Source organism: Rattus norvegicus, chromosome 18 (genome assembly GCF_021556685.1).
Source record: "Rattus norvegicus strain SHRSP/BbbUtx chromosome 18, alternate assembly SHRSP_T2T, whole genome shotgun sequence".
NCBI classification, from domain to species: Eukaryota; Metazoa; Chordata; class Mammalia; order Rodentia; family Muridae; genus Rattus; species Rattus norvegicus.
Genome location: NC_141551.1, coordinates 62,955,849 through 62,979,198, shown reverse-complemented (window position 1 = coordinate 62,979,198; position 23,350 = coordinate 62,955,849). Strand labels below are relative to the sequence as shown.

Genomic DNA, 23,350 nt, shown 5'->3' with positions numbered 1-23,350 from the left:
TGGTGGGGGACACTGATGCTTGGAATCTCAGCACTTCAGAGGGTGGAGCAGTAGAATTAACTTGCCATGAGTTGAAGGCCAGCTTAGGGAAGTCTGAGACCTTGTCTCAGAAAACAAAGAATGGATCCCTGATGTTCATCCAGTGGCATGCTATAAAGCTGTAAAAATGAATAAGCAGGCAGTTAGTATACACAACAATATGGATGAATCGCACAAACGCAATGAAACCAGACCCAAAGCACACTTTGTGCAGTGGCACTTAGATGCCATTCTAGAAGGGCAGACTTGTCAGTCAGTGGTCATGCAGTTGCTGGGAGCTCTGTGTAGCAGCTAGGGGGTATGGTGGCCCCCATTTTATTTATTAGTTGTGGTTGGAAGTTGTTTATAAAACTCTGTTTTATACTTAGAGTGGTTAACAGTTTATATAGAAAATTCCTTCAATATAGTTAACTTCTAAAGAAAACAGAACTCACCTAATTTCATAAAAGTGACCTGGAAGGACAGTGACAGCTCTTGAGTGTCTTGGTCCCTTTGTCCTCTGAGACACAAGTGGTTGTGCAGGAGTTGAGTCAGCGCTGTGGTCTGCAGAAGGGACCCCAGCCCGCAGTCATCAAGACTTCTCTGTTAAAGACTGGTTTTAGTTTGCCTTTATGTAAGGGCAGTAAATGCTTTTTGGAACTCTCCTGGTCATTGCTAGGTCTCGTGGCAGTGATGTGGGTGTGCAGCCCAGCACTGTACTGCCTTTTCATCAGTGAGTGTCCTTGCAGACACTCTGCTCAGGTCTGCATTGGCAGTGTGTGCTTTCTGCTCACCAGGTGTCCATCATCCCGCGTGGAAAGGGGCTGGGCTATGCTCAGTACTTGCCCAAGGAGCAGTATCTGTACACAAAGGAGCAGCTGCTGGACAGGATGTGCATGACTCTGGGTGGCCGTGTCTCCGAGGAGATCTTCTTTGGAAGAATTACGACCGGTGCCCAGGATGACTTGAGGAAGGTTACCCAGAGTGCCTATGCCCAGGTGAGTCTGGAGCTGGGCTCTGCCTCCCTTTCTTACCAGCCTGGAAAGGTAGCCTTTGTGGGTCACTGAAGTACACAGGGGTCACCGGGCTAGGTTTGTGCAGCAGAGATTCTTTCTTAAATGCTCGGGGGTGGCTGGAGACAGGACTCAGCGGTTGACAGATAGTTCGTATTGTTTTTGCAGAAGACCCAGAACTCCAGATCAAATCTGACCCCTTTGGCCTCTAAGGGCACCTGAACTCATGGGTAAAGACACAATACAGACATACATAGAACTAATTTAAATACTTTAAAAAATCCACTTTAAAATAATAAAAACTTACAGAAGAAAAAATTGTACCATGGTTTTCAAAGTTTTCCCTTAGGGTCCTGCGTGTAATGCTTACAGGTAGTTTAAAATTAATTTTTCAAAGTATATTTTTGAGATGGGCTCTCATGTAGCCCAGCCTAGTCCTCACTACTTGTTAAGTAGCTGAAGGTGACCTTGGACTCTCAGTCCTCCCAAGTGTTGGGGTTTTGGCATGTGCCGCAATGCCCAGCTGTAAAGCCTTCATTTTTAAAAACGAATTCTTTTGTCATTTGAAGTATATGAGTGTCTTGGCTGTGTACATACATGTATACCACATGTGTGCTGGGGCCCTTGGAGGTCAGAAGAGGGCGTTGGACCTCCTAGAACTGGAGTCCAATGACTGAGCTGCCGCACAGATGCTGGGAACTAAACTCTGCTCCTCTAAGGCCCCGGCATTTAAGGTTTACACTCCGTGTCCTCACAGCAGTTGACAACTGAACTCGGGGTCTTCCTGCACCTATCCCTTGCCACTCCCCGAGCAGCTGCCTCTCCTAACTGTAACCTTTCCTGTTTTCTTCAGCTTCTACCACAGGTTTGGCCCAGCAGTAGGCTGTTTTCTTTAGGCTGACATGAACAGCTCCTTCAGGAACTGCTCTCCACTGACAGCTCTTTGCCTGTCTATCCTCCATGTCTTTTTTTGAAAGTAATATTTTCTAATTTTTTAATGTTACATTTCCTAAGACATTGTTGCTTATTATTTGCTCTTATTTCTTTCTAATCTGTGTGTATTTTTTTCCTGCCTTCTAGCACCCATGAGTCCTGTGTTTGATTCATGGCTTCCTTTCTGCTTCCTTGCTGGCCTCATTTCTGCAACAGTGGGTCAGTTTCCTCTGCTGCAGACCTGCCCTTTCATCCAGGAAACATTATTCTGCATCTTATTTCTTTTTCTCCAGTAACTTCCTGTTGTCCATTTTGACCTCAGGAGTGGGGAGGGCTGGGGTGTGGAAGTGGGGAAGCCTGTGCTTTTCCTCACTCTGGGAACTGGAGTCACAGATAGCAGAGAGCCTCTGTGTGGGTGCTGGGAACTGAACCTGGGACCTCTGGAATAGCATGCAGTGCTCTTGACCATTGAGCCATCTCTGACCCTGGTCCTTCTCTTTCCAGGTCAGTTTGTGCTTTACTTCCAGAAGTTTCTCCCTCACCAGAGCTGTCTAGTTTGGGAGCCTCACATGAGTCATAGTACATCAGCCTCTTCATGTTGTCCCTTTGCTCTATGGACATACAGTTTGTGAAAAAAATGGAGATGTCACCCTGTGTCCCATGTTCTCTGGGTGTGGCTGTCCATTCACAGGAAGAACTCGTTGGCAGTTTGCTCACATCAAGAGCTTTTAGCTCTTGTCTTCTCTCCACAGTGGAGTAGCCTATAGGCTTTAGAGCTGTTGAAGTTTGCCCACTGTTTCCTGAATGTACTCCCAGATGAGCTTAAACCATCTGCTACTCTTGCCACCATCTACAGAGTATCTTTGTCCACTCCGCTAGCCCCTGTGTCAGTCTTTAGGGGTGAAGGTCCTCTGTCTAACCTATTAGTCCTGGATCTTTTTCAGATTGTTCAGTTTGGCATGAATGAGAAAGTGGGGCAGATCTCCTTTGACCTCCCACGACAGGGGGACATGGTATTAGAGAAGCCTTACAGTGAAGCCACTGCAAGAATGATAGACGATGAAGTGAGGATACTCATTAGTGAAGCCTATAAAAGAACTGTGGCTCTTCTCACAGAGAAGAAGGCTGACGTGGAGAAGGTGGGTGCCAGCATATGGATAGGTCTGCACGCTGCTTTGTTTGCTTGTGTGTGTGTGTGTGTGTGTGTGTGTGTGTGTGTGTGTGTGTGTGTGTGTGTGTGCATGCGCGTGTGCACAAATGTCAATTAAATGATAATTCTGTGGAGTTGGTTCTGTCCTACCTTTTGTGGGTTCTAGGAATTTAACTGAGGTCATCAAGACTGCTCAGCTCGTGTCTTTACCTGCTGAGCCTTCTTGCCAGCCTTGTTTTTTGAGACAGAATTTTGCTGTGTAACCCTGGCTGGCCTGGAACTCATTGGGGAGAACAGGCTGGCACCATTCTTGCTGTGATTGCCCTGCCTCTGCCTCCTGAGTACTGGAATTGCAGGGTGAGTCACCACATCTGGCATCTGAAGAGCTTTTAGCCCCTTCCTTCCATCTGCTTGCTGTGCTCCTCCTCTCTGAGGCTGAGTGTCTTCCCCGTGCCTGGGAACAGAAGCAGAACTGTTCTGGTACTGTGTTAGCTGAGGGGAAACTGTAAAGAACTGCTTCACGCCAGCCTCATTCCCAGGGGCTTTGCCAGAACACCCGTGAACCAAGTAGTTAAAAATGAGATCACTATGTCTGTGCTGCAGAGAGGATGGCAACATGATGTAAGTGAGCGGGGGAGGTGGGGTGCACTTACTGCATCCCTACCCAGATGCATGAGCTTACAGTGTGTAGCAAAAGAATGCTTGCTGGGAGGAAAATCCGTGGAATGGGGTAAGGATCCTGAAACACTGGGTTTTAGAAGTACTTTCTGACCCAACAGAGAAAAAGGAAGCAAATGAAGAAAGTTGAGCCAGCCGGGAAGTAGTCTACTTCAAGGAGAGGGGCTGAGGGCTTTGCTCAGGGCCTCACCTGTGGAGGAAGGACTTGGCAGGTTGTCTGAGGTCCTTCTTCAAGATAAGGGGAAGTAGCTAACAGTACCAGCTAAAACCTGCAGCTTCCTGAGGTACATAGAGTCATTATCCCCACTTTCCAGAGACAAACAACAGAGAGAGGTCATGTGATGGCTTAAGGTCACAAAGTCGGTGAGTGAGTGAGTGAGTAGCAGAGGCAGCGTTCTGACCAGCTGGGAGCCTTTGCACATCACCTCAGCCTATGCTGTGCCCATGATCACTGGGGGTAGTTACCATTTGGATAGGACCGGTTTGAGAGGTGCTTGAATGTGACATGCTGGTGGGGTGCTCAGTTTATGTGATCAGACGTCCCATGGTAACTGTGACTAAGGTTTCAGTGGTCACCCATGACTGTGCTGTGTACTTGCATGTGTAGGAGCAGGTTGAGAATTAGAATTAGAATTAGAAGGAATCCTAAAGCTCTCATTTCTCCTGTGCTCCATTTAAAAATAATGAGAAATGCATACAGTTTGGTTAATTGTGTAAGGGTTTCAGATGACTAATAGCCCAAGGTGACAGCCTCCTCCGTGGCACACAATCTCCTCGTCCTCCTAAAAGCAAGCATAGTGTGTGTTACGTGTGTCAATGTGTTACGTGTCCTGTGCTTTTCTTATCTTCATGCAACTATGTGCATTCCTTTATTACAGCTACAGTCCTTAATCATATAGATGTATCAAAATGCCTGCTTGCTTATAAAGGATATTTGTGACTTCCATATAATGCACATCTTACTCTAAAATCGTGTGACCTTATTTATGAGACATGTTCTGTTATCTTAGGTCCTTTTTATCTCTTTACTTTTTAATATTAAAGTTTTTTGATGTGTATGAGTGTTTGCCTGAATGTATGTGTGTGCAAGTGTGCATGTCTGGTGCTCTCAGTGACCAGAAGTAGGGACTAGAGTGACAAGAAGGTGGCTTGCTGGGAACTGAACCCAGGTCCTCTGCAAGAGCAGTATGTGCTGTAATCATTGAGCTGTCTCCCCAGTACCTGAGGTTTTTATTAGAAAGAGCAGCTATAAGTGGAAATCTTAACTTCTGAGTAGATTTTGCTAAGTAACTCAATGGATTGCTTGTATTTCAGGTTGCTCTCCTACTGTTAGAGAAAGAAGTATTAGACAAGAACGACATGGTTGAACTTCTGGGTCCCAGACCATTTACAGAAAAATCCACATATGAAGAATTTGTGGAAGGCACTGGCAGCTTAGATGAGGACACTTCTCTTCCTGAAGGCCTTCAGGATTGGAACAAGGAGCGGGAGAAGGAGAAGAAGGAGAAGAAGGAGAAGGAGGAGCCCGTGAATGAGAAGGTGGTCAGCTAGGCTCTCCCAGGGCTGGAGGCCCATTTACCTTCCCCTCTCGGGCCGTCAGAACAGCAGCCCTGATGCAGCCCGCTGCTGACTCAGCCAGGCTGAGGACGGCCTCCACTGAGCTGCAGTGTCAGCACTGCCCGCCCTCAGCCTGGCCTCACGAACACTGGCTGGAACAGGAGAGACAGCACCACCTGCCATCGCCTGTCCCGTGGACTCTATCACGAGGGAGAAGACTCTTCCCATCGATGGCCCTCTTCAGTCCTCTTCCTGCGATATCTCTGCAGGAGTGCTGTGAAATTCGGTTGGAGTCCTGATGAGAATATTTTGATTCAACCAAATATTTTCAAATTTGAATTCAGATCACTCGTTGATGTTTTAATGGAGTGGTTTTCTATAGAGAACTGTAACATATTTAAAAACATGAATGTATTGTGTAAATATGGATTCTTTACATTAGAAATAAAAGGTGGACATTGTACTTTTTTCCTGAGCATATGAAGGGTTGCCATATTATGTTCTGTTTAGAAAACAATGTCAAGAAATTAAGCGTTGCCTTGGAGATGGATTCCTCAAAATCTCACCTTTCTGGTCTCATCAGCTCCCACAGAAACCCGCAGCCTTCCAGGTTCATGTCCTGGATCAGTACTGTTGGATCCAAGAGCCAGGCATTGGGAGCAGCTCTGGTGACTACATCACTGGGCTCTCCCTGAGCTGCTCATGACTAGGTACGTTGTGCCATCTAAGCGAGGCTGCCCTGAGCCGTCTCAAGTTCAGGGAGGGGATGGTAGATCAAGGTCCCTGACGATGCTGGGGGCGTGTGGTGACTGTTGCTCTTGTCAGTCACTAGAGAGGGTTATAAAGGTTGCCCAGTGAAGATTGATTCATCTTGAGATGCCATTGTTTGAGCTTCAAGGTACTACTATCTATTTTTCCTTTTTTTAAAATCGGATTTACTATGTAGCCCAGGCTGGCCCAAAAGTCACTATACACTGAACTTACAGCAATCTCTCTGCTTTGGTTTTCTTTAGAGATTTTTATCTTTTTTAATGTGAGTATTGTGCCTGAATTTGTCTGTGTACTACATGCATGCCTGTCCCCTGACGATAGAGCAGAGTATTAGATCTCCTGAGACTGCAATTATAAACAGTTGAGAGCTGCCCTGGATGTGGATGCTGGTAATGGACCCTGGGTCCTATGAAGAGAAGCCCATGTAGTAATGGAACTTGAGCCTCTCCTGTGAAGGGAAATAACTGGCCAGAGACCAGATTGCTTGAAGAACAGTGGAAGAAATGTCCTTCAGTGGCTTGTAGAGTGGCCAGGTCTTCGCTTGCCTGAAAGAACTCAAGTTTTCAAGCAGGTAGAGCTGAGACTTTGGGCCCTTACAAGTGTCCAAGGGCTCTCCTGCCCTCGTGTGGTGGTTCCTACCTGCCTCACAGTAATCGAGGGACCAGCAGATGCCAGGTCCTGGCAAGCCCGGGTGCAGGAGAATGGTGTCTCTCTTGTCCTGGGAAAATGACACCAAGTTTGCACGTGGGCAATGTCAGTGGTACCCACCTCACCCTTTCCCTCTTCTGCACAGGAATGGGTAGCAATCGAAGCCTGACCCACAGCAAGGCCTACTCCAAACAGCTATTTCCAGGACAGATGTAATGGTCTGGTACCTCACAAAACAGGTATCTGAAGAATGAGACCTACATATCACACATATTTTGATGAAATTCAAGAGACCAATGGGCAGGTTTAGCATTTTATTATGAATGGATTGTCATCAAGTTCCATATTATGTATTCAATTAAGGCAGCACGGTGTGGCTTCAGTTTTTATCACCAAGGATGAAAAACAAATCCTTATTCTAACTCCCCCGCTAACTCTGATGGGGCCGGGGGTGGTCACTTTCTTTAGCCCTGTATGGCCCCGTACTTAGCTTGCAGTGTTCCTATATAAAGTCTCCCTGGGCTGCTGGGACTGCCAATTCTCTGATAAAGTTCTCTGTCCAGGTAACCTGGGGAACAGTGTGGTACATTTGGTTTGAGAGGGGCCTGTGACAGACCAGGGCACCATTGGCACACCATCAGGGCTAAGTAGATATGCACTGTAGCATCTTACGGCCCCTATTCGTTGATCTCTTCTTCATCCTCATCTTCAAAAGCCTCTTCCCCATCGTTGACTGTGGCGTCCTGGTACTGCTGGTACTCGGACACCAGGTCATTCATGTTGCTCTCGGCCTCGGTGAACTCCATCTCATCCATGCCCTCGCCGGTGAACCAGTGCAGGAAGGCCTTGCGGCGGAACATGGCTGAGAACTGCTCTGAGATGCGCTTGAATAGCTCCTGGATGGCAGTGCTATTGCCTATGAAGGTGGAGGCCATCTTCAGGCCCCGTGGTGGGATGTCACACACGGCTACCTTCACGTTGTTGGGAATCCACTCCACAAAGTAGCTGCTGTTCTTGTTCTGGATGGCCAGCATCTGCTCGTCCACCTCCTTCATGGACATGGGGCCCCGGAAGACAGTGGCGACGGTCAGGTAGCGGCCATGGCGTGGGTCACAGGCAGCCATCATGTTCTTGGCATCGAACATCTGCTGTGTGAGCTCAGGCACTGTCAGGGCACGGTACTGCTGACTACCCCGGGCTGTGAGCGGGGCGAATCCGGGCATGAAGAAATGCAGGCGCGGGAAGGGCACCATGTTCACAGCCAGCTTGCGCAGGTCGGCATTGAGTTGGCCAGGGAAACGCAGTGATGTGGTGACACCACTCATGGTAGCAGATACCAAGTGGTTGAGGTCCCCGTAAGTGGGTGTGGTCAGCTTGAGCGTGCGGAAGCAGATGTCGTAGAGGGCCTCATTGTCGATGCAGTAGGTCTCATCGGTGTTCTCCACCAGCTGGTGCACCGACAGTGTGGCATTGTAGGGTTCCACCACGGTGTCTGAGACCTTGGGAGACGGCATGACGCTGAAGGTGTTCATGATGCGGTCTGGGTACTCCTCTCGGATCTTGCTGATGAGCAGCGTGCCCATGCCCGAGCCCGTGCCACCGCCCAGCGAGTGAGTGAGCTGGAAGCCCTGCAGGCAGTCGCAGTGCTCACACTCCTTGCGCACCACATCCAGCACCGAGTCCACCAGCTCCGCGCCCTCCGTGTAGTGGCCCTTGGCCCAGTTGTTCCCGGCACCCGTCTGTCCTGTAAGGCAGGAAGAGTCCAAGGGGGTTATCAGTGACCTCATTTCTCCAACCATATTTTTTTTAGTGAGAGACTGGAGCAAAGGAACAGGAATCAGGCTGTAACAGGTACCCATCACCGTGCCTAGACAGCAAATGAGCAGGGACCTCCTCAGAGGCTAACTATAAATCTGGGGTCCTGCTCACTAAAAGAGTGCACTTAATTCACTGAGGCCCTGAACCTGGAATCAACCTTAGGACATTATATTAAACAATACAAAATTTTAAGGTACATGTGTCTCGACCTGGTAATGTCATTTCTTTTTGTTTTGAGTCAGTCTGCCTATATAGCCCAGGCTGGCCTCAAACTCATGTAGCCCCACCAGGCCAGGCTCAGACCTTATTTTTAAATAATTTTGGCACACGGTTCATGGTTCAAAGAGGATACAATGTATACATCATGGTTCTGAGCTTTCTAAACTTTGTACTAATCCAAAAACACTTCAAAACCCAAACTTTCTGAGCTTTGATCTGATGCCACAATGGGAAGTTTCAAACCTGACCTCATGTGAAAGGTCTAACAAAGGCAGAAACTCTGACAACAGTGCATGGACTGCCTTCAGGTTCTATGTCTAAAGTGTATGATACAATTCATGTTCCCAATCGGGTCTGCAACGAAGCTCCCTGGAGACATGCAACTGTTTCAACACTCCCCGGCTTCAAGAGTGTTTAGATAAAGGAACACACACTTACTTCCTTCTCAAGACAGCAATTCGCTGTTACACACTCATGCCACGTGAAGACACTCTGATTTCACTCAGTGATGAAAACATTAATCACCTTTCAATATTTTTTTTTTTTGGTTCTTTTTTTTCGGAGCTGGGGACCGAACCCAGGGCCTTGCGCTTCCTAGGTAAGCGCTCTACCACTGAGCTAAATCCCCAGCCCCAATCACCTTTCAATATTAAAAGGTGGATTTTGAGTGGGCACCCCGCATGACCAGAGTGACCTCCCTCTTGCCAGCCTCAGGAGGGTGCTCAGACTCTTGGTCCTGCCATTTTTGTCTCTCTGTGTACAGGGAGGTACCAAGATCATCGCTCCATGGTGGTCTGGGCAGATGCCCACTCCATGACTACAGCACATCTGATAGACACTGGTCCCTCTAGCCTCTGAGGTAGCCATTTTCTTGCTTTGCTTTTCCCTGGCCTAACCTTGTTTAAGATGGGCCTCTCTTCCATTCTGTCCAGCTGTGCTACTTGGTGAAGCCTGGCTGTCTCTCAGATGATGTCTTGGGTTTCTACAGCTTCGATAAAACACCGTGACCAAAAGGCAACTTGGAGAGGAGAGTTGTTTCACCTTTTGGTTTAAGTCCATCATGGAAAGAAGCCAGGGCTGGTACTCAAGGCAGGAGCTGATGCACAGACCATGAAGGGGTGTTGTTTACTGGCTTGCTCAGCCTGCTTTCTTACAGAACCCAGGACCACCTGCCCAGGGCTGGCACCGCCCACAATGGGCTGGACCCTCCCACGTCAATCATTAATCAAGAAAATGTCCCACTGGCTGGGTGGTGGTGCATGCCTCTGATCCCAGTTGTAGGCAGGTTTCTGCAAGTACAAGGCCAGCTTGGCCTACAGAGGGAGTTCCAGGACAGCTGGAACTACACAGAGACACCCTGTCACACACAGCAACAACCACCAGAAAAGAAGAGGAAGAAGAGGAGGACAAGGATGAAAAGATGGAGGAGAAAGCAAAGAAAGAAGGGAGGGAAGGGGAGGGAAGGGGAGGGAAGGGGAGGGAAGGGGAGGGAAGGGAAGGGAAGGGAAGGGGAGGAAAGAAGGAAATGTCATCAGACTGGCTTGCCTACAGGCCAATGTGATGGGGTATTTTCTCAACTGATCATGTCATTGGGAACTCTCACCTTTTAAAATTACATATCATTAATGCAATCGGTTTTCTTCTCTTTTCTTTTCTTTCTTTCTCATCCCAAAAGCCTCTAGCTCTTATCAGTCAAGTTGACCAAGCACTAGCCAGCACAGATTGTCATTGTCCTTCTTAAGCACTCACAGACCCATGTCTACCCCTTCCCACACAACTCAGCAGGCATCAGCCAGGCTAGACCCCAAGCCAGGCAGTGAGAGGAACAAACCCTGAGGTCAACTCGGAACTCAGGTTTGACCTTGTACTGGGAACTGCATGTGGAACCAACACTTCTTCACAGAAGGACTGCACGCACGGTCAGAGCTAGAAACATTCATTAAAAGCGCAGAAAGCGTAGAGGGCAGCTGAAGGCAAGACAGAACCTTAAATGAAGCTTGCTCAAGCTTTAAGTATTCCAGTGACACTGAACTCCAGTTTATGCCAGCAACTCAGATCCCTCGCAACCCGAAGCACGGATTAGCTCCGAAGTATTCTCTACGCTTGACAAAAGAAGGAAGCTGGTGACTTTTTGAAAAAATATTTTGCCATTGTCTCCTAGCAACAGATCATCCCTGCTTAAATTATCTGGGGGTCATAAGTTGAACATCCACACAGTGCATTTGGCCATTAATCAGTGACTCCGGCTTGTTAAACACGGGCTGCAAACCTGAAGCTTGGCAGGCACACTGCAGACGCCTAGGCTTTCCTCACAACCCTCCCTCTGGTGTTCCTCCAACTCACACCGGGTGAAGAATTAAGTCTGCCAGCTCCCCGTGCTCCCTGGCTCCTCAGCGAGTCGCTCATCTGAAGGAAAACTATGAACCCACAAAGGGGCTTAGCTTCTTTCCCTGTCTTCTTGGCAGGGGTGCCATGTGATGACCAGCAATTACAGATGAGAGTATGATCACATCATTGGGAACTCTCACTTTTAAAATTATATATTACTAATGCAATCACCTCTCTCCTTCCTCTCTCTCTCTCTCTCTCTGTCTGGTCTGAAACAGGGTCTCTCTATGTAGCCCTGGCTATCCTGGAAGTCAATAGGTAGACTAGGCTGGCCTTGAACTCGTAGAGTTTCACCTGCTTCTGTGCTGGGACAAAAGGTGGTCGCCATTTCAAACTCTATCCAGAACTGAGATGACGCCGGCTTCCTGATTCAGTCTTCTGTTGTTGAGGAAGGGCCCTTACTCACGTTGGTCCACTCACTAAGCTCTGCTTGACAACGCTGTTTTAATTTACCAAAGCTGGCTGAAGGCTGTGAACCAGCTGAGATGAGCCATCCACCAGTCAGCGGTAACTTCAAATAAATACATTTTTTATTGTTTTTTTTTTTTTCTTTTCCAGGATAGGGTTTCTCTGTGTCTACCCTTGGCTGCCTGGAGCTCGCTCTGTAGACCTGGCTGGCCTCAAACTTCATAGAGATCCACCTGCCTCTGCCTCCTGAGTGCTAGGATTAAAGGCATTCACCACCTTTAATTATACCGCCCCATGTAATTAATTCGTAACTGGGAGTGGGTGGCGGCTGCAGAGGTAGCTCAGTGGTTAAGAACACCTGCCGTTGCTCTTCCAGAGACCCAGGTTCAGTTCCCCATACCTACTTCAGGTGCTCATGAGCGCCTAGAAGCCCCAGCTCCAAGGACTTAACACCTTCTGACCTTTGTGGGCACACACACACACACACACACACACACACACACACACACACACACACACACACTCTCCTACCTGTTGCCATACACCACACAAATAGAATTTAAAAAAAAAAAAAAGACTGAGTATGGTAGTATATTCAAGTTCCAGGTCAGCCAGAGTTACACAGTGAGACCCTATCTATATTTATATCTATATATCTACATATATCTATATCTATCTATATTTATATCTATAGCTATCTCTCTCTATAGATATTTAAAAGGGAGGGTGGCAAGATGGCTCAGCAGTTAAGAGCGCACTGGCTGCTCTTCCAGAGAACCCGAGTTCAATTCCCAGCAACCACATGGTGGCTCACAGCCATCAATAACGGTATCCGATTCCTTCTGGTGTGCATGGGAACAGAGCACTAGGACACATGGAATAAATATTTTCCTAAGTATGTATTCCTGTGTACTGCCTTTTTAAAAATATTTAAAAGGGAAAGAGAATGCATAAAGGTACAAGAAATTTTAGGGACAGCTTTAAATGCCAAATGCTATTTTCTTCTGCATGTGTGCATATACATATGTACCTGTGTATGTGTGTACAGTATACAAGTGAGAGGCTGACAATTGCTACCCCCACCTTCTCCTCCTCCTCCTCCTTCTTTATTGGACAAGCTCTCACTGAACCTGGAGCTGGCTGGTTCAGGTACACTGGCTGGCCAAGGAAAAAAGTACCAGGGCCCCCATCTCCAGGGGAACACACAAAGTACCCAACTTTTTTTTAAACTGGATGCTGGGGATTGAACGTAGACCTCATGTCTGTCCAGCAAGCTCTTTACTAACCGAGATGACTATGCCATCTCCCTAGCCCCCCTAATGCCATTTTCTTACATTTGTGAGGTCAGCATTGGGTCACTTCAATTACAAGTGTGTGTGGGATACTAGGCTTGATCTGTTCGGGTTTCTCTGGGGTGAGCCTTTTGTTACAGGGCTCAGTTTCTCTTTTCAGTGTAGATACTTGGGTGTGGACACTTTACACACAGAACAGCCACTTTCAGGGTTGTTTTTTATGATTCCTACTGAGTGAACTTTTTTCCTTGGCTTGTTTTTTGTGGTCCTGGGATCAAACCCAGGACTTTCTATATCCTGAACACATGCTCTGCCCCTGAGCCACACCCCATTCCTGGTAAAGCTCAGGCTCAGTGGTTTGAGTTCTCAGAACATTCGAATATCAAGTTCAGGTAGAGGCAGAGGTAAACTGTGCTGTGGTGGTACTTATCCAGTGGGAAAACTGACCAAGACTTCTTAAATATTTGACTTTTGAGAGTCGACTCTGAAATTAAAGTCAGGAAAAAAACCCTATGTGGGACAATATGTTCATCTTCTATTTTAAAAAAGATTTCTGCATGGACCTATGTTTGTGAGTGTATGTATGTCCATGTCTGAGCGCATACATGCCCAGAAGACAGAGACAGCTTTCAGGACTTCTCTATCATTCTCTGCAAATCTGGGGCCTGTTTTGTTTCCTCTCTATTCCCAGCAATCCTCCTGTCTCTACTTTCCTTGGAGCTTTCATTACAAGTGTGTGTGGGATACTAGGCTTGTTCTGTGAGAACTGGAGATCTGAGCTCAATATTCAGTTCTCACAGTATTCTTCTGCTGGCTCATTTGAGACAGGATCTCACATAGCCCAGCCTGGCGTTGAACTCCCAAACTTTCTACCTCCAAATCTGATGTGCTAGGATTTCAGGCCCATGCCACCCCTCCCAGACCATTAGTCTGTGTGTGAACACATGCATGAGAGGAGGCCAGAGAGCCTTCCTCCATTAACAGGGTCTCTGGATTAACTGGAACTCTCTGATTGGCTGAGTAAACCTCAGGTATCCCAGGTATCCTGGCTTCATCTCCCCTGCCACTGGGATTATAGGTGTACACTGGGGTTCTGAGGTATCAGGGATCATATATATGTGTGTGTGTGTGTGTGTGTGTGTGTGTGTGTGTGTGTGTGTGTGCATTTATACCTATGCACATATGGGCTGAAGAGATGGCTCAGCCATTTAAAGCTAGCCTCACAATCAAAAATATACCCATGCAGCACAAACCAGGCATGGAAACCCACTTGCTTTATGCATACACAGCAGAAACCAGGCATGGAGGCCAGCGTCTATAATCCCGACGCATGAGAGTTTGAGGCAGGAGGCTCAGTTCACAGTCATCCTCAGCTACATAATGCATAAAAAGATTTCAGATTTGTAGCATTTTGAATTTACAGGTTAGGAATGCTGTGCCGTGCTCCAAATCTGAAATCTTTTTTATCATCTACAAAGTGCCACAAGTGGACCACCCCAATTCAACCCCTGGTACCACAACAAACACATAAAAATGAAACAAGAAACGCAGGCGAGCAGGTGGAACCTACCGAAGATGAAGTTGTCAGGCCGGAAGAGCTGCCCAAAAGGCCCAGACCTCACGCTGTCCATGGTGCCGGGCTCCAAGTCCACCAGGGCAGCCCTGGGTACGTACTTCTTAGCTGGAGGGGGAAAAGCCCACCAGAGTTACTTCCAGGTTTCTGGAAAAATCGACTCAGCAAGTCCCACTAGGCCAGAGCGGACTGGCAGGGATGACCCGTGTCTTTTCAGAGAGGGTACTGTGAGTTTCTCTATCATAACTACTAAGCCAAAAAGGCAGGACTAGTGGGAAATCAACACTACGGCCTACTTCGTGTCCACTGGATTTTCCAGCTCACCTCCAACACTCCTATTAGACCGCTGCACTCCTCTAGCTGCAGAGAAATAAGTAAGATTTGTGGCAGCAGCGTGGCCTTCCGTTTGCTTTTGGGCACCTGCCCTACAGATAATGGTGTACATACAGGTACCTAAGCTCTCTGAGCAGCTCCCAGGCGCCGGCCCAGGGGCGCCGAGTCCCTCGTCTTCAAACTCGAATGAGCTCTTCACTCGTTTGAGTAGAAAATGTGCCGTGTAGCACCACATGACACCAGGGCAAGCTTTAATTCCCATCCGGTGAGGACAGGCTTTACAGCGAGTTCCACCACATCCTGCTTGGCTCTGCCCAGAACCAAGTTGAGGAAAGGGTCAACAAAATGTCGCCCAGTGAATAAGAGGAAGTGAACGCTGGAGTGTCTCTTAAGAGCTGCCTAAAGCTTCCATGTGTTTCAGGTCTCCTTAGATGAGCAATATCCCATGATTCATTTCTACCGCCCTTCCCGGTTCTGGGTGAACAGGTGGGAAGTAACTGGTGACTCCAGAGTGTCTTTGCACACTTTCAATGTCATTCAGTGGGAACGTCTGCCATTCTGAGTGTTCTCTCTGCGTCCTGCGATTTCGTTGGTTCGTGAGGTGTGTGTCACACTCTTATAATAAAACTTGCCCTGTCTTAAAGTAGCCTTCAGAGCACAGAGGCGCTATTATTCCCAAACTGGGATTAGCCAGAGTCTAGAATTTTACTAATCTCCCCATTAATTATCAGAGCCGCCTACAGTTTTGGCGTCCAATGAATATAACTTCAGGTGAAAGACCAGGAAAAAAAAATCACTTAAGCAAGTGTTTCTCAAACTTTTAGCTAAGCATCCTTAATAAAAGACGCCCTTTAAAAACCCCATTCCATTCGTTTCCGCCGCTCTATTCTTTCAAAGCTTAAAAAGAGGGCCTGGGAGCGATGAGGTTATTTCACAACCTCAACGGATGGTTTGGTTCGAGCCTTCGGGATAGGCCGGATCCCACAGTTTGAACAGACCTAGGGCGGGTTTCCCGCTCCAGGGGGAGTGAGGGAGTGGCCGGGCATCCAGCTCCATCCCGCCCTAACTTTTCCCTGAACAAATTCTCCCGGCGCCAAGACCGCACCCCGCGAGCCTCCCCCCTTCGGATCCAGCCCGGGGTCCCGGCAGGGTACGGTCGGGTCCTGTCAGGGCAAGCCCGAGAGGCAGCCGGGAAAGGCCAGGTGCCGGCGCCGGAGGCGGGGGTTGGGGGAGACAGCCCGAAGCCGCGCGACTCACAGGATGACTCATTGTAGTAGACGCTGATCCTCTCCAGCTGCAGCGCCGAGTCGCCCACGTAGCCTCCGGCCGGGTCGATGCCGTGCTCATCGCTGATCACTTCCCAAAACTTGCGAGGGGACAGCGAAGGGATAGAGAGAGTCAGACCCGGAGCCTGAGAAGTCCCCGCCACCCGCACCGGGACCTGTGACCCGCTCTCCAGAGCCAGCTCCCCTGGGTCTCAGAGTCCTGGGTCGGAACCCTGAGTCAGCCCCCTGAACCTGGGGTTCAGTCCCCGGGGCCAGTTCTCGAGGGCGCGCCCTTCGGGACCGCTGGCCCGCTCTCCGAGTCCGAGCTCCGGGGCGCACCCTCTAGAACACACGGCTGGGACCGGTGGCCCACTTGGAGCCGGATCCCGAGGGCCAGCTGGCCCACTCTCTGGGCCGGATCTCCGGGTCTGCCCGCGGGGACACAGGGTGGGCTCTCCGGGGCTTGCTCTCCCAGGAGTGCGCACGGTCAGCCGGGCTCGGAGGAGCAAGGCGGGGTCCTCCGAAAGCGGCGACACTAACTGCCCACCCGTGGGTGGAAACGCGCGCCGGGACCCACCTTGGTACCGATCTGGTTCCCACACTGGCCCGCCTGGATGTGCACAATCTCCCTCATGGCGGGCGCGTTTGCGCTCGGGCGCTGGCTCTCCCGACTGAGGCGTGACTGCGGCCCGCCGCGCGCTCCCGGGACTCGACCCCGCTCGGCCCTCCGCCCTCGCCTTCCCCTCCAATGGCAGCTGGCTGTCCCGCTGGCAGTCCCCGCCCCCTCCCAAAGGCTAGCGGGCGGATCCCAAGCCAGGCTCGCGGTCCTGACTGCTGGAACCCTGTCCGTCGGACTAGGGGGAGCAGGATGGACTGGCGGGGACTCCCGAAGAGAGGAGGGAAGCCCTAGACTCTCACTGCATCACGGTGCTATTAGTACCCAGGGTATTGGTCACCTGTCATCGGGTGAGTTACAACTCTCCAAGAGAGCTGAGAGAGCCACCCATAACCCTGCGGGTGGAAGGCGACCTTTCGGACCCGATGTGGATTCTTTTGGTTGTAGCTCTACCCAAGACACGCGTGTTTAGCTTGCACCGCTTTACCTCTCAGCCCCGTCTATAAAGTGACTCCACCTCTGCGTTTGGCTAGCAACACCCTCATCCACGCGGCCTCCCAACGACAGGACTCGCTCCCACCCTCACTCACCCCCTCAACTTTTGAAAGAAAGCAAAACAAAACTGAGCACTGTTCTGAGGGAGGGGCAATACACAGGCGCGGTGCTGCTGGAGAGAGAGGACCAAGAGGAAAGTAATCAGTCTCAGCAGGGGCAAGGGGCCCCTCAGAGATGCGGGAGTGCCTTACGACTCTGATGCCCAAGGCCCCAAGTTTCTTGTATGATGGCTCCCGGTCTGTTCTTGGCCTCAGCAACTTTGCCACTGCTGGGCATTCCAACCTAGGAGGCTACGACTCTGATGCCCAAGGCCCCAAGTTTCTTGTATGATGGCTCCCGGTCTGTTCTTGGCCTCAGCAACTTTGCCACTGCTGGGCATTCCAACCTAGGAGGCTGTCCCCGGCCCCTCCAGCAGGCAGCCTCTTCTTGTTCCGCAGATGCCCTTACTTAACCCACAAGGACTAGTCACCAGCAGGGATGGTAGGCATGTCCTGACACCAGGGAGCCTAGAATGCTCTGGAATCCCATCGGAGGCTCATCTGGCAAGGGTCCGGTCCAATGCCAGGGGAAAAGACCAACAGGTGAAAATCAGTGTATCCTTAGGGACCCTGAGAGGAACGAGCCCTGGCTGAAACGACTTGCTTTTCGGTTCTGGTGGTAACACTCCAGGCTTCACCTTCCTTGTTTGTAAAATGAAAGGCTTGTCCTGGAGACACCTGACTGGCTCTCAGGTGCCAGGATTCTTTGCCACCTGTAGTCTGTGCAGCCGTCAGAGATTCCCAGGTGTTCTCAAAACGCTTCCTGTCAGGACCTCCTGTGTCCTCCTGACCCCAAGCCAGGCAGAAATGCCACACAAAAATGAGGAAGCAGCAAGATCACGATCGGTAATTTGTAGCAGTGGTTTCTTTTTAGATCTGCGAAAACTAACAACACCGTAGTGTGGAGCTGGGGAAGTGCTCCGTTGGTAGTGTTTGCCTGTATGCATGCGAGAAGCCCTGCGTCAGATCTCCAGTATTCCCCGTGCTCAGAGGTTAGGACTGATCTAGGCTAGAAATACATTTGAGACAAACTTGGGTTGTGTGTGTGTGTGTGTGTGTGTGTGTGTGTGTGTGTGTGTGTGTGTGTGTGTGTGTGTGAGAGAGAGAGAGAGAGAGAGAGAGAGAGAGAGAGAGAGAGAGAGAGAGAGAGAACACAAATGTGGGTGAACCTGTGTTTCCTGGCTAGAGTCACCTGAAAGGAGAAAAGCCCAATTGAGAAGAGACTCCTATAAGATCCAGCTGTAAGACATTTTCTTAATTAGCAATGATGGGGGAGGGCCCAGCATTGTGTGTGTGGATGTTGACCCTGAGACAATATATCTACCTGCCTTTGAAAGAGGGCAAAAGACATCCAAAAACAGTTTTCTTCTAGAGCTTTTCAAATGTTTCCAAATTTGGGTATTGTTGGGATCTTCTCCCTCCCACCTCCACCACTCCAGCGCTGTTCTCCTGCCTTCTTATGGTCTCCGGGACCTCCCCGTGCAGAGCTCTCCAGTAATATTCCTGGAGAAGCTGGGAAGAGGCCACCACCTTACCCAGGTGCCCGGGAACCATGAGCCTGAACCTACCCAGCTCCCCATACGGGACATTCAGCTGTCTCAGCAGCCTCCCCAGTGTAAGAGCTCTCTCTGGCCCTCGCTCAATGTAATTAGTGACTCCCAGTAAATGCTACCCTTTCCTTCTGCTCAGAGCGGAGTCTAGGGTAGGAGGAGGCCATAGAGGAGTTGTGCAGTTCCCGGGGCTCCGCTCTTCCTCCTCAGTCTTGAGCAGTTTAAAGGACACCTCCCACTTCTTCCGAGGCGACCATTTCTACCAGGTGGTCCTGAGGCTGTGATCTGAGCCTATAGTTTCCTGTTGGGCTAGAAAGTGGGTGCCAGAGCAGCTCCAGGAACTCTACCAGGAAGATAAGGATTCATTAAGGAATAACATATCTTAAGGAAGTTTCTGGAGGTCTCCTCCTCCCGCCTGCCCCTTACACTGTGGTGGGAGAGGGTAAGAAAATAATGAGACCTATTGCTGGATGTTTTTGTCTGGAATTCATGGGATTATCATAGTCCTAGTAGGTGTTCTAGCAGGTGAGAAAAATGGGGGACAGCTTAGACCCCATCATCCTTGCTAACAACTGGATGAAAGTCTCTACCCTAGGTCTGAGGCCTGCCCAGGGTACTGGGGGAGCTTAGCTTAAGCAGAGCATGTGCTTTGTATTTAAAAGGCCTGGAAGTGGGGTGGGGCTGGAGAGCTGGCTCCGGCTCCGGCTCCGTGGTTAAGAGAGTTCAAATCCCAGCAAACACATGGTGGCTCACAACCATCTGTAATGAGATCTGATGCCCTCTTCTGGTGTGTCTGAAGACAGCTACAGTATACTTATATATAAAATAAAGAAATAAATCTTTTTTTAAAAGTGAAAAGAAAAAGGCCTGGGGGTTATTTCCAGTGTGTGTGGACATAGATATGGCCCATTTCAAGGCTGTTGGCCAGAGACAGGCTGGTGGATTGTGTCCAGATCATTGTAAAAGCATTTCCTGGTTCCAATTACTTCATGTAAAGGAACTAAAACATTTTTTTAAAAACCAACCAGACCACGGTGCTCACGAGCTGAGGGAATAGAAGAGGCTCACAGATGAGGAGCCCAGAACACTGCAGGATGCTCTGGGAGACAATGAAACACAGAATGGGTTTTCTGCTGCAGGGAAGCAGCCATATTGTTATCACAGGCTCGTGACTTGCCTCAGATGTCTCAGGCGTCTTGTCTATACATTGCAAATTAGACAAAACAGTGCCCAGTAGCTGCACTGTGAATAACCTTTTCGATAGCTGGGTGGTGGCAGAAACAGAGTACAGGTAGGTCCCTGTCTTAGGGTTTTACTGCTGTGAACAGACACCATGACCAAGGCAATTCTTTTTTTTTTTTCTTTTTTCTTTTTTCTTTTTTTCGGAGCTGGGGACCGAACCCAGGGCCTTGCAGTTGCTAGGCAAGCACTCTACCACTGAGCCAAATCCCCAACCCCTCTTTTTTTTTTTTAAGGTATATTTATTTATTATATGTAAGCACACTCACTGTAGCTGTCTTCAGATACACCAGAAGAGGGTATTGGATCCCATTACAGATGGTTGTGAGCCACCATGTGGTTGCTGGGATTTGAACTCAGGACCTCTGGAAGAGCAGTCAGTACTCTTAACCACTGAGCCATCTCTTCAGCCCCCCCCCCCCGCCCCGCCCAAGGCAACTCTTATAACATTTCATTGGGGCTGGCTTACAGGTTCATATGTTCAGTCTAATATCATCAAGGTGGGAGCAGGGCAGTGTCCAGGCAGGCATGGTGCAGGAGGAGCTGAGAGTTCTACATCTTCATCTGAAGGCTGCTAGCAGAATACTGACTTTTAGACAGCTAGGATGAGGGTCTTATAGCCCACACCCACAGTGACACACCTACTCCAACAGGGCCACACCCTCTAATAGTGCCACTCCTTGGACTGAGCGCATCACAGTTCTCCTCCCCAAATCTGCAGAGTCCAGGATAACTGGACAGTTAGAAACTTGCCCATCATATGCGTGTCCTCAACCCCCAGGCAGCAGGCCAGGGTCCGAGTCAGAACCACTGCTGCCGTTGACCCAGATAAGAGCCCTTGGGCTGCCTACCCAATGTGCTCACTGCTCTAGACTATGCTGCAGCCCCAGACCCCAGGAAACCATTTCTGTTTCATGTAGCATGACCTATCTTCACACTTGATAAGCCTGCCCCTCATGACACTCAGGAAGGCCAGGCTGGAATTTGGAATTTTCTGATACAATATTCTGCATCATTTGCTGGATGGGGTTAGACACCAAAGGGTATTGAAGCCCTGTGCCTGACTGACTTGCCTTTGCTTGGCAGCTCTGCTCAGTACCTTGCATATTAGGTAGACATTAGGTCCTGTTCTTCAAATGGTACCCCTTCCTGAGCCAGTAGTCCCTTCAAAGGCAGTGGTTAGAGACCCACCACACAGGACAACCATTTGTTTTGTAGGAAGCATGAAGGGCCTGTCTGAACTGCAGGGGGATGCTGCTGGTTCTACCACACCAGCCTAGCACCTCCTGTCTCCACCCTGGCTCCTGGACCACTTCTCCAAGGTCCCGGTTCCTCTGGGTTAGTTAGGTCATTAAGTCAAAACTGTTCATGGGGCTTTCAACTCCTGGGTATCTCAGACATCTTTCCTTTCAGACAATAATGGAGACTGAGATTATAATTTGCTTAAACTGTGGCAAGTGTGGAACCCTCATCACTGTGTTATTCCTTTTCTCCATCTTGATTATTTATTTCAAAATCTATGTTTGTTGGGTTTATGTCGACTTGACACAAGACATTTGAGAGGAGGGAACTTCAATTGAGAAAATGCCTCCATCAGACTGGGCTGTAGGCAGGCCTTTCTTAATTAGTGATTGATGTGGGAGGGCCCAGTCCATTGTGGGTGGTGCCACCTCTGGGCTGGTGGTCCTGGGTTCTCTAAGAAAGCAGGCTGAGCAAGCCATAAGGAGTAAGCCAGTAAGCAGCACCCCTCCATGGCCTCTGCATCGGCTCCTGCCCTCGGGTTCCTGCCCTGTTTGAGTTCCTGTCTTGGATTCCCTCAGTAGATTGTGATTCAAGATTTGTAAGCCAAACAAAACAGTTCCTCCCCAAGTTGCTTTTGTTCATGGTGTTTGTTTCATCACAGCAATAGTAACCCTAACTAAGACAGACCTTCTATCACATGGGAACTAAACCGCCCAGCCATGCTGGATAGAGCTTCTGTGTCTCCAGCATAGTGAGCTAAGTATTAAGAAATGTTCATCCTTGGCTAGAAACCACTGATTTATTTCTCCTTTAAAATTCTCTCTTAAAACTGCACACATTACTGTGTCTACTGCACACCATGAACTGCCCTTGGCTCTGGGACTACAGTGATGCCTGAGGCAGACCCTAGACTGAGTAGGTGTGTCCAAGAGCACCACAGGCTGGAAAGAAGGCAGCAGTAGCAATCTGGTGGGTGTGGAGGAGTTTGCACTGAGTTCCAAGTGGTGTGGTCAGGCCACCCCCAGAGAGAGAACAAGATGCTTCACTTATGGCAAGGTAGGGAGAGATCAATCAAACAAAAACAAAAACAAAAGCAAACAAACAAACAAACAAAACCCCAACCAACCAACCAACCAACCAGAAACAAACAAACAACAACAACAACAACAAAAAGGAATGATTATGAATGGTAGCTAAAACTCTAAGAGGTTCTTTGAACAATTTCATGGGACCTGTTCAGGGTTCCTGGAAGGCCCAGAACATGAAGAAACTCATGGCAGTCCCTGCTTTAGGGGCTTCCTTCCAGATAAAGTGGGTAGGATGTGGACCAGAGCATCCCTTCCTGCTGTAGGTATACCCAGGAAGGACCACACTATTGGGGTAGGAGCAGGCCCATGGGGGCCAGGAGGAACATCACTGCTCTGGAAGAAAGAACTGGAAATCTGAGAAATCAAAGTCTCAGGTTCAGGCCCAGGCTCAGCCAACCTAATCAGGAGTGGGACAGGACCTCGTGAATAGACTGGGGTTTGTTCAGAGCCTTTATCTGAGGTTAACGGAGTACCATGGATAGAGTCATGTAAGGGCATGAAAGCTGAGGCTGGAGTAGGAACCACACAGGATACCCTCTCGCATAAGGTAGAACACCACTTGGAAACAAGAATGGAGAAGTGGGGGGTTGGGGATTTAGCTCAGTGGTAGAGCGCTTGCCTAGGAAGCGCAAGGCCCTGGGTTCGGTCCCCAGCTCCGAAAAAAAGAACCAAAAAAAAAAAAAAAAGAATGGAGAAGTGGTGTGTGCACTGAGGTGGGTAAACTGGGAAAAGCATGCTGTGTAGAGGTTGTGAGATTCCACTCCAGTGAAATTGCAGAGTGGAATAATGTTTGTCATGTCTAGGGAGGGAGGGAGAGTGAATGGATTTCTAAGGAGTGGTTTCCTTCTAAGAGGTAAAAATGTTCAAAGATAGACATGTGGGGTTGGAATACTGATCTGTGCCTGTACTAATAACCATCACATTGATCCTTCAGATGAGCAGATGTAAGTGAGTTGGA

The 23,350-nt window shown here is 49.1% G+C and overlaps 2 protein-coding genes across 2 annotated transcripts in view; one reads left to right on the top strand and one right to left on the bottom strand.

Moving 5' to 3' along the window:
- Afg3l2 (AFG3 like matrix AAA peptidase subunit 2) overlaps positions 1 to 5,833 on the top strand; it is a 44,866-nt gene extending 39,033 nt beyond the window's left edge. The window contains exons 15-17 of the mRNA NM_001134864.1: positions 816 to 1,016; positions 2,909 to 3,103; positions 5,107 to 5,833. Coding sequence (NP_001128336.1) covers positions 816 to 1,016; positions 2,909 to 3,103; positions 5,107 to 5,343 — 633 coding nt within the window. The 3' untranslated portion in view covers positions 5,344 to 5,833. The remainder of the gene's footprint in view (positions 1 to 815; positions 1,017 to 2,908; positions 3,104 to 5,106) is intronic.
- A 1,236-nt stretch (positions 5,834 to 7,069) lies between these two features.
- Positions 7,070 to 16,729, bottom strand: Tubb6 (tubulin, beta 6 class V). The gene is made up of 4 exons (NM_001025675.1): positions 16,642 to 16,729; positions 16,057 to 16,165; positions 14,464 to 14,574; positions 7,070 to 8,512 (listed from the first exon to the last, which is right to left on the bottom strand). Exons 1-4 carry the CDS (start codon positions 16,696 to 16,698, stop codon positions 7,446 to 7,448), a joined length of 1,344 nt encoding a protein of 447 aa, NP_001020846.1. The 5' UTR covers positions 16,699 to 16,729; the 3' UTR covers positions 7,070 to 7,445.
- Positions 16,730 to 23,350: the final 6,621 nt, after the last annotated feature.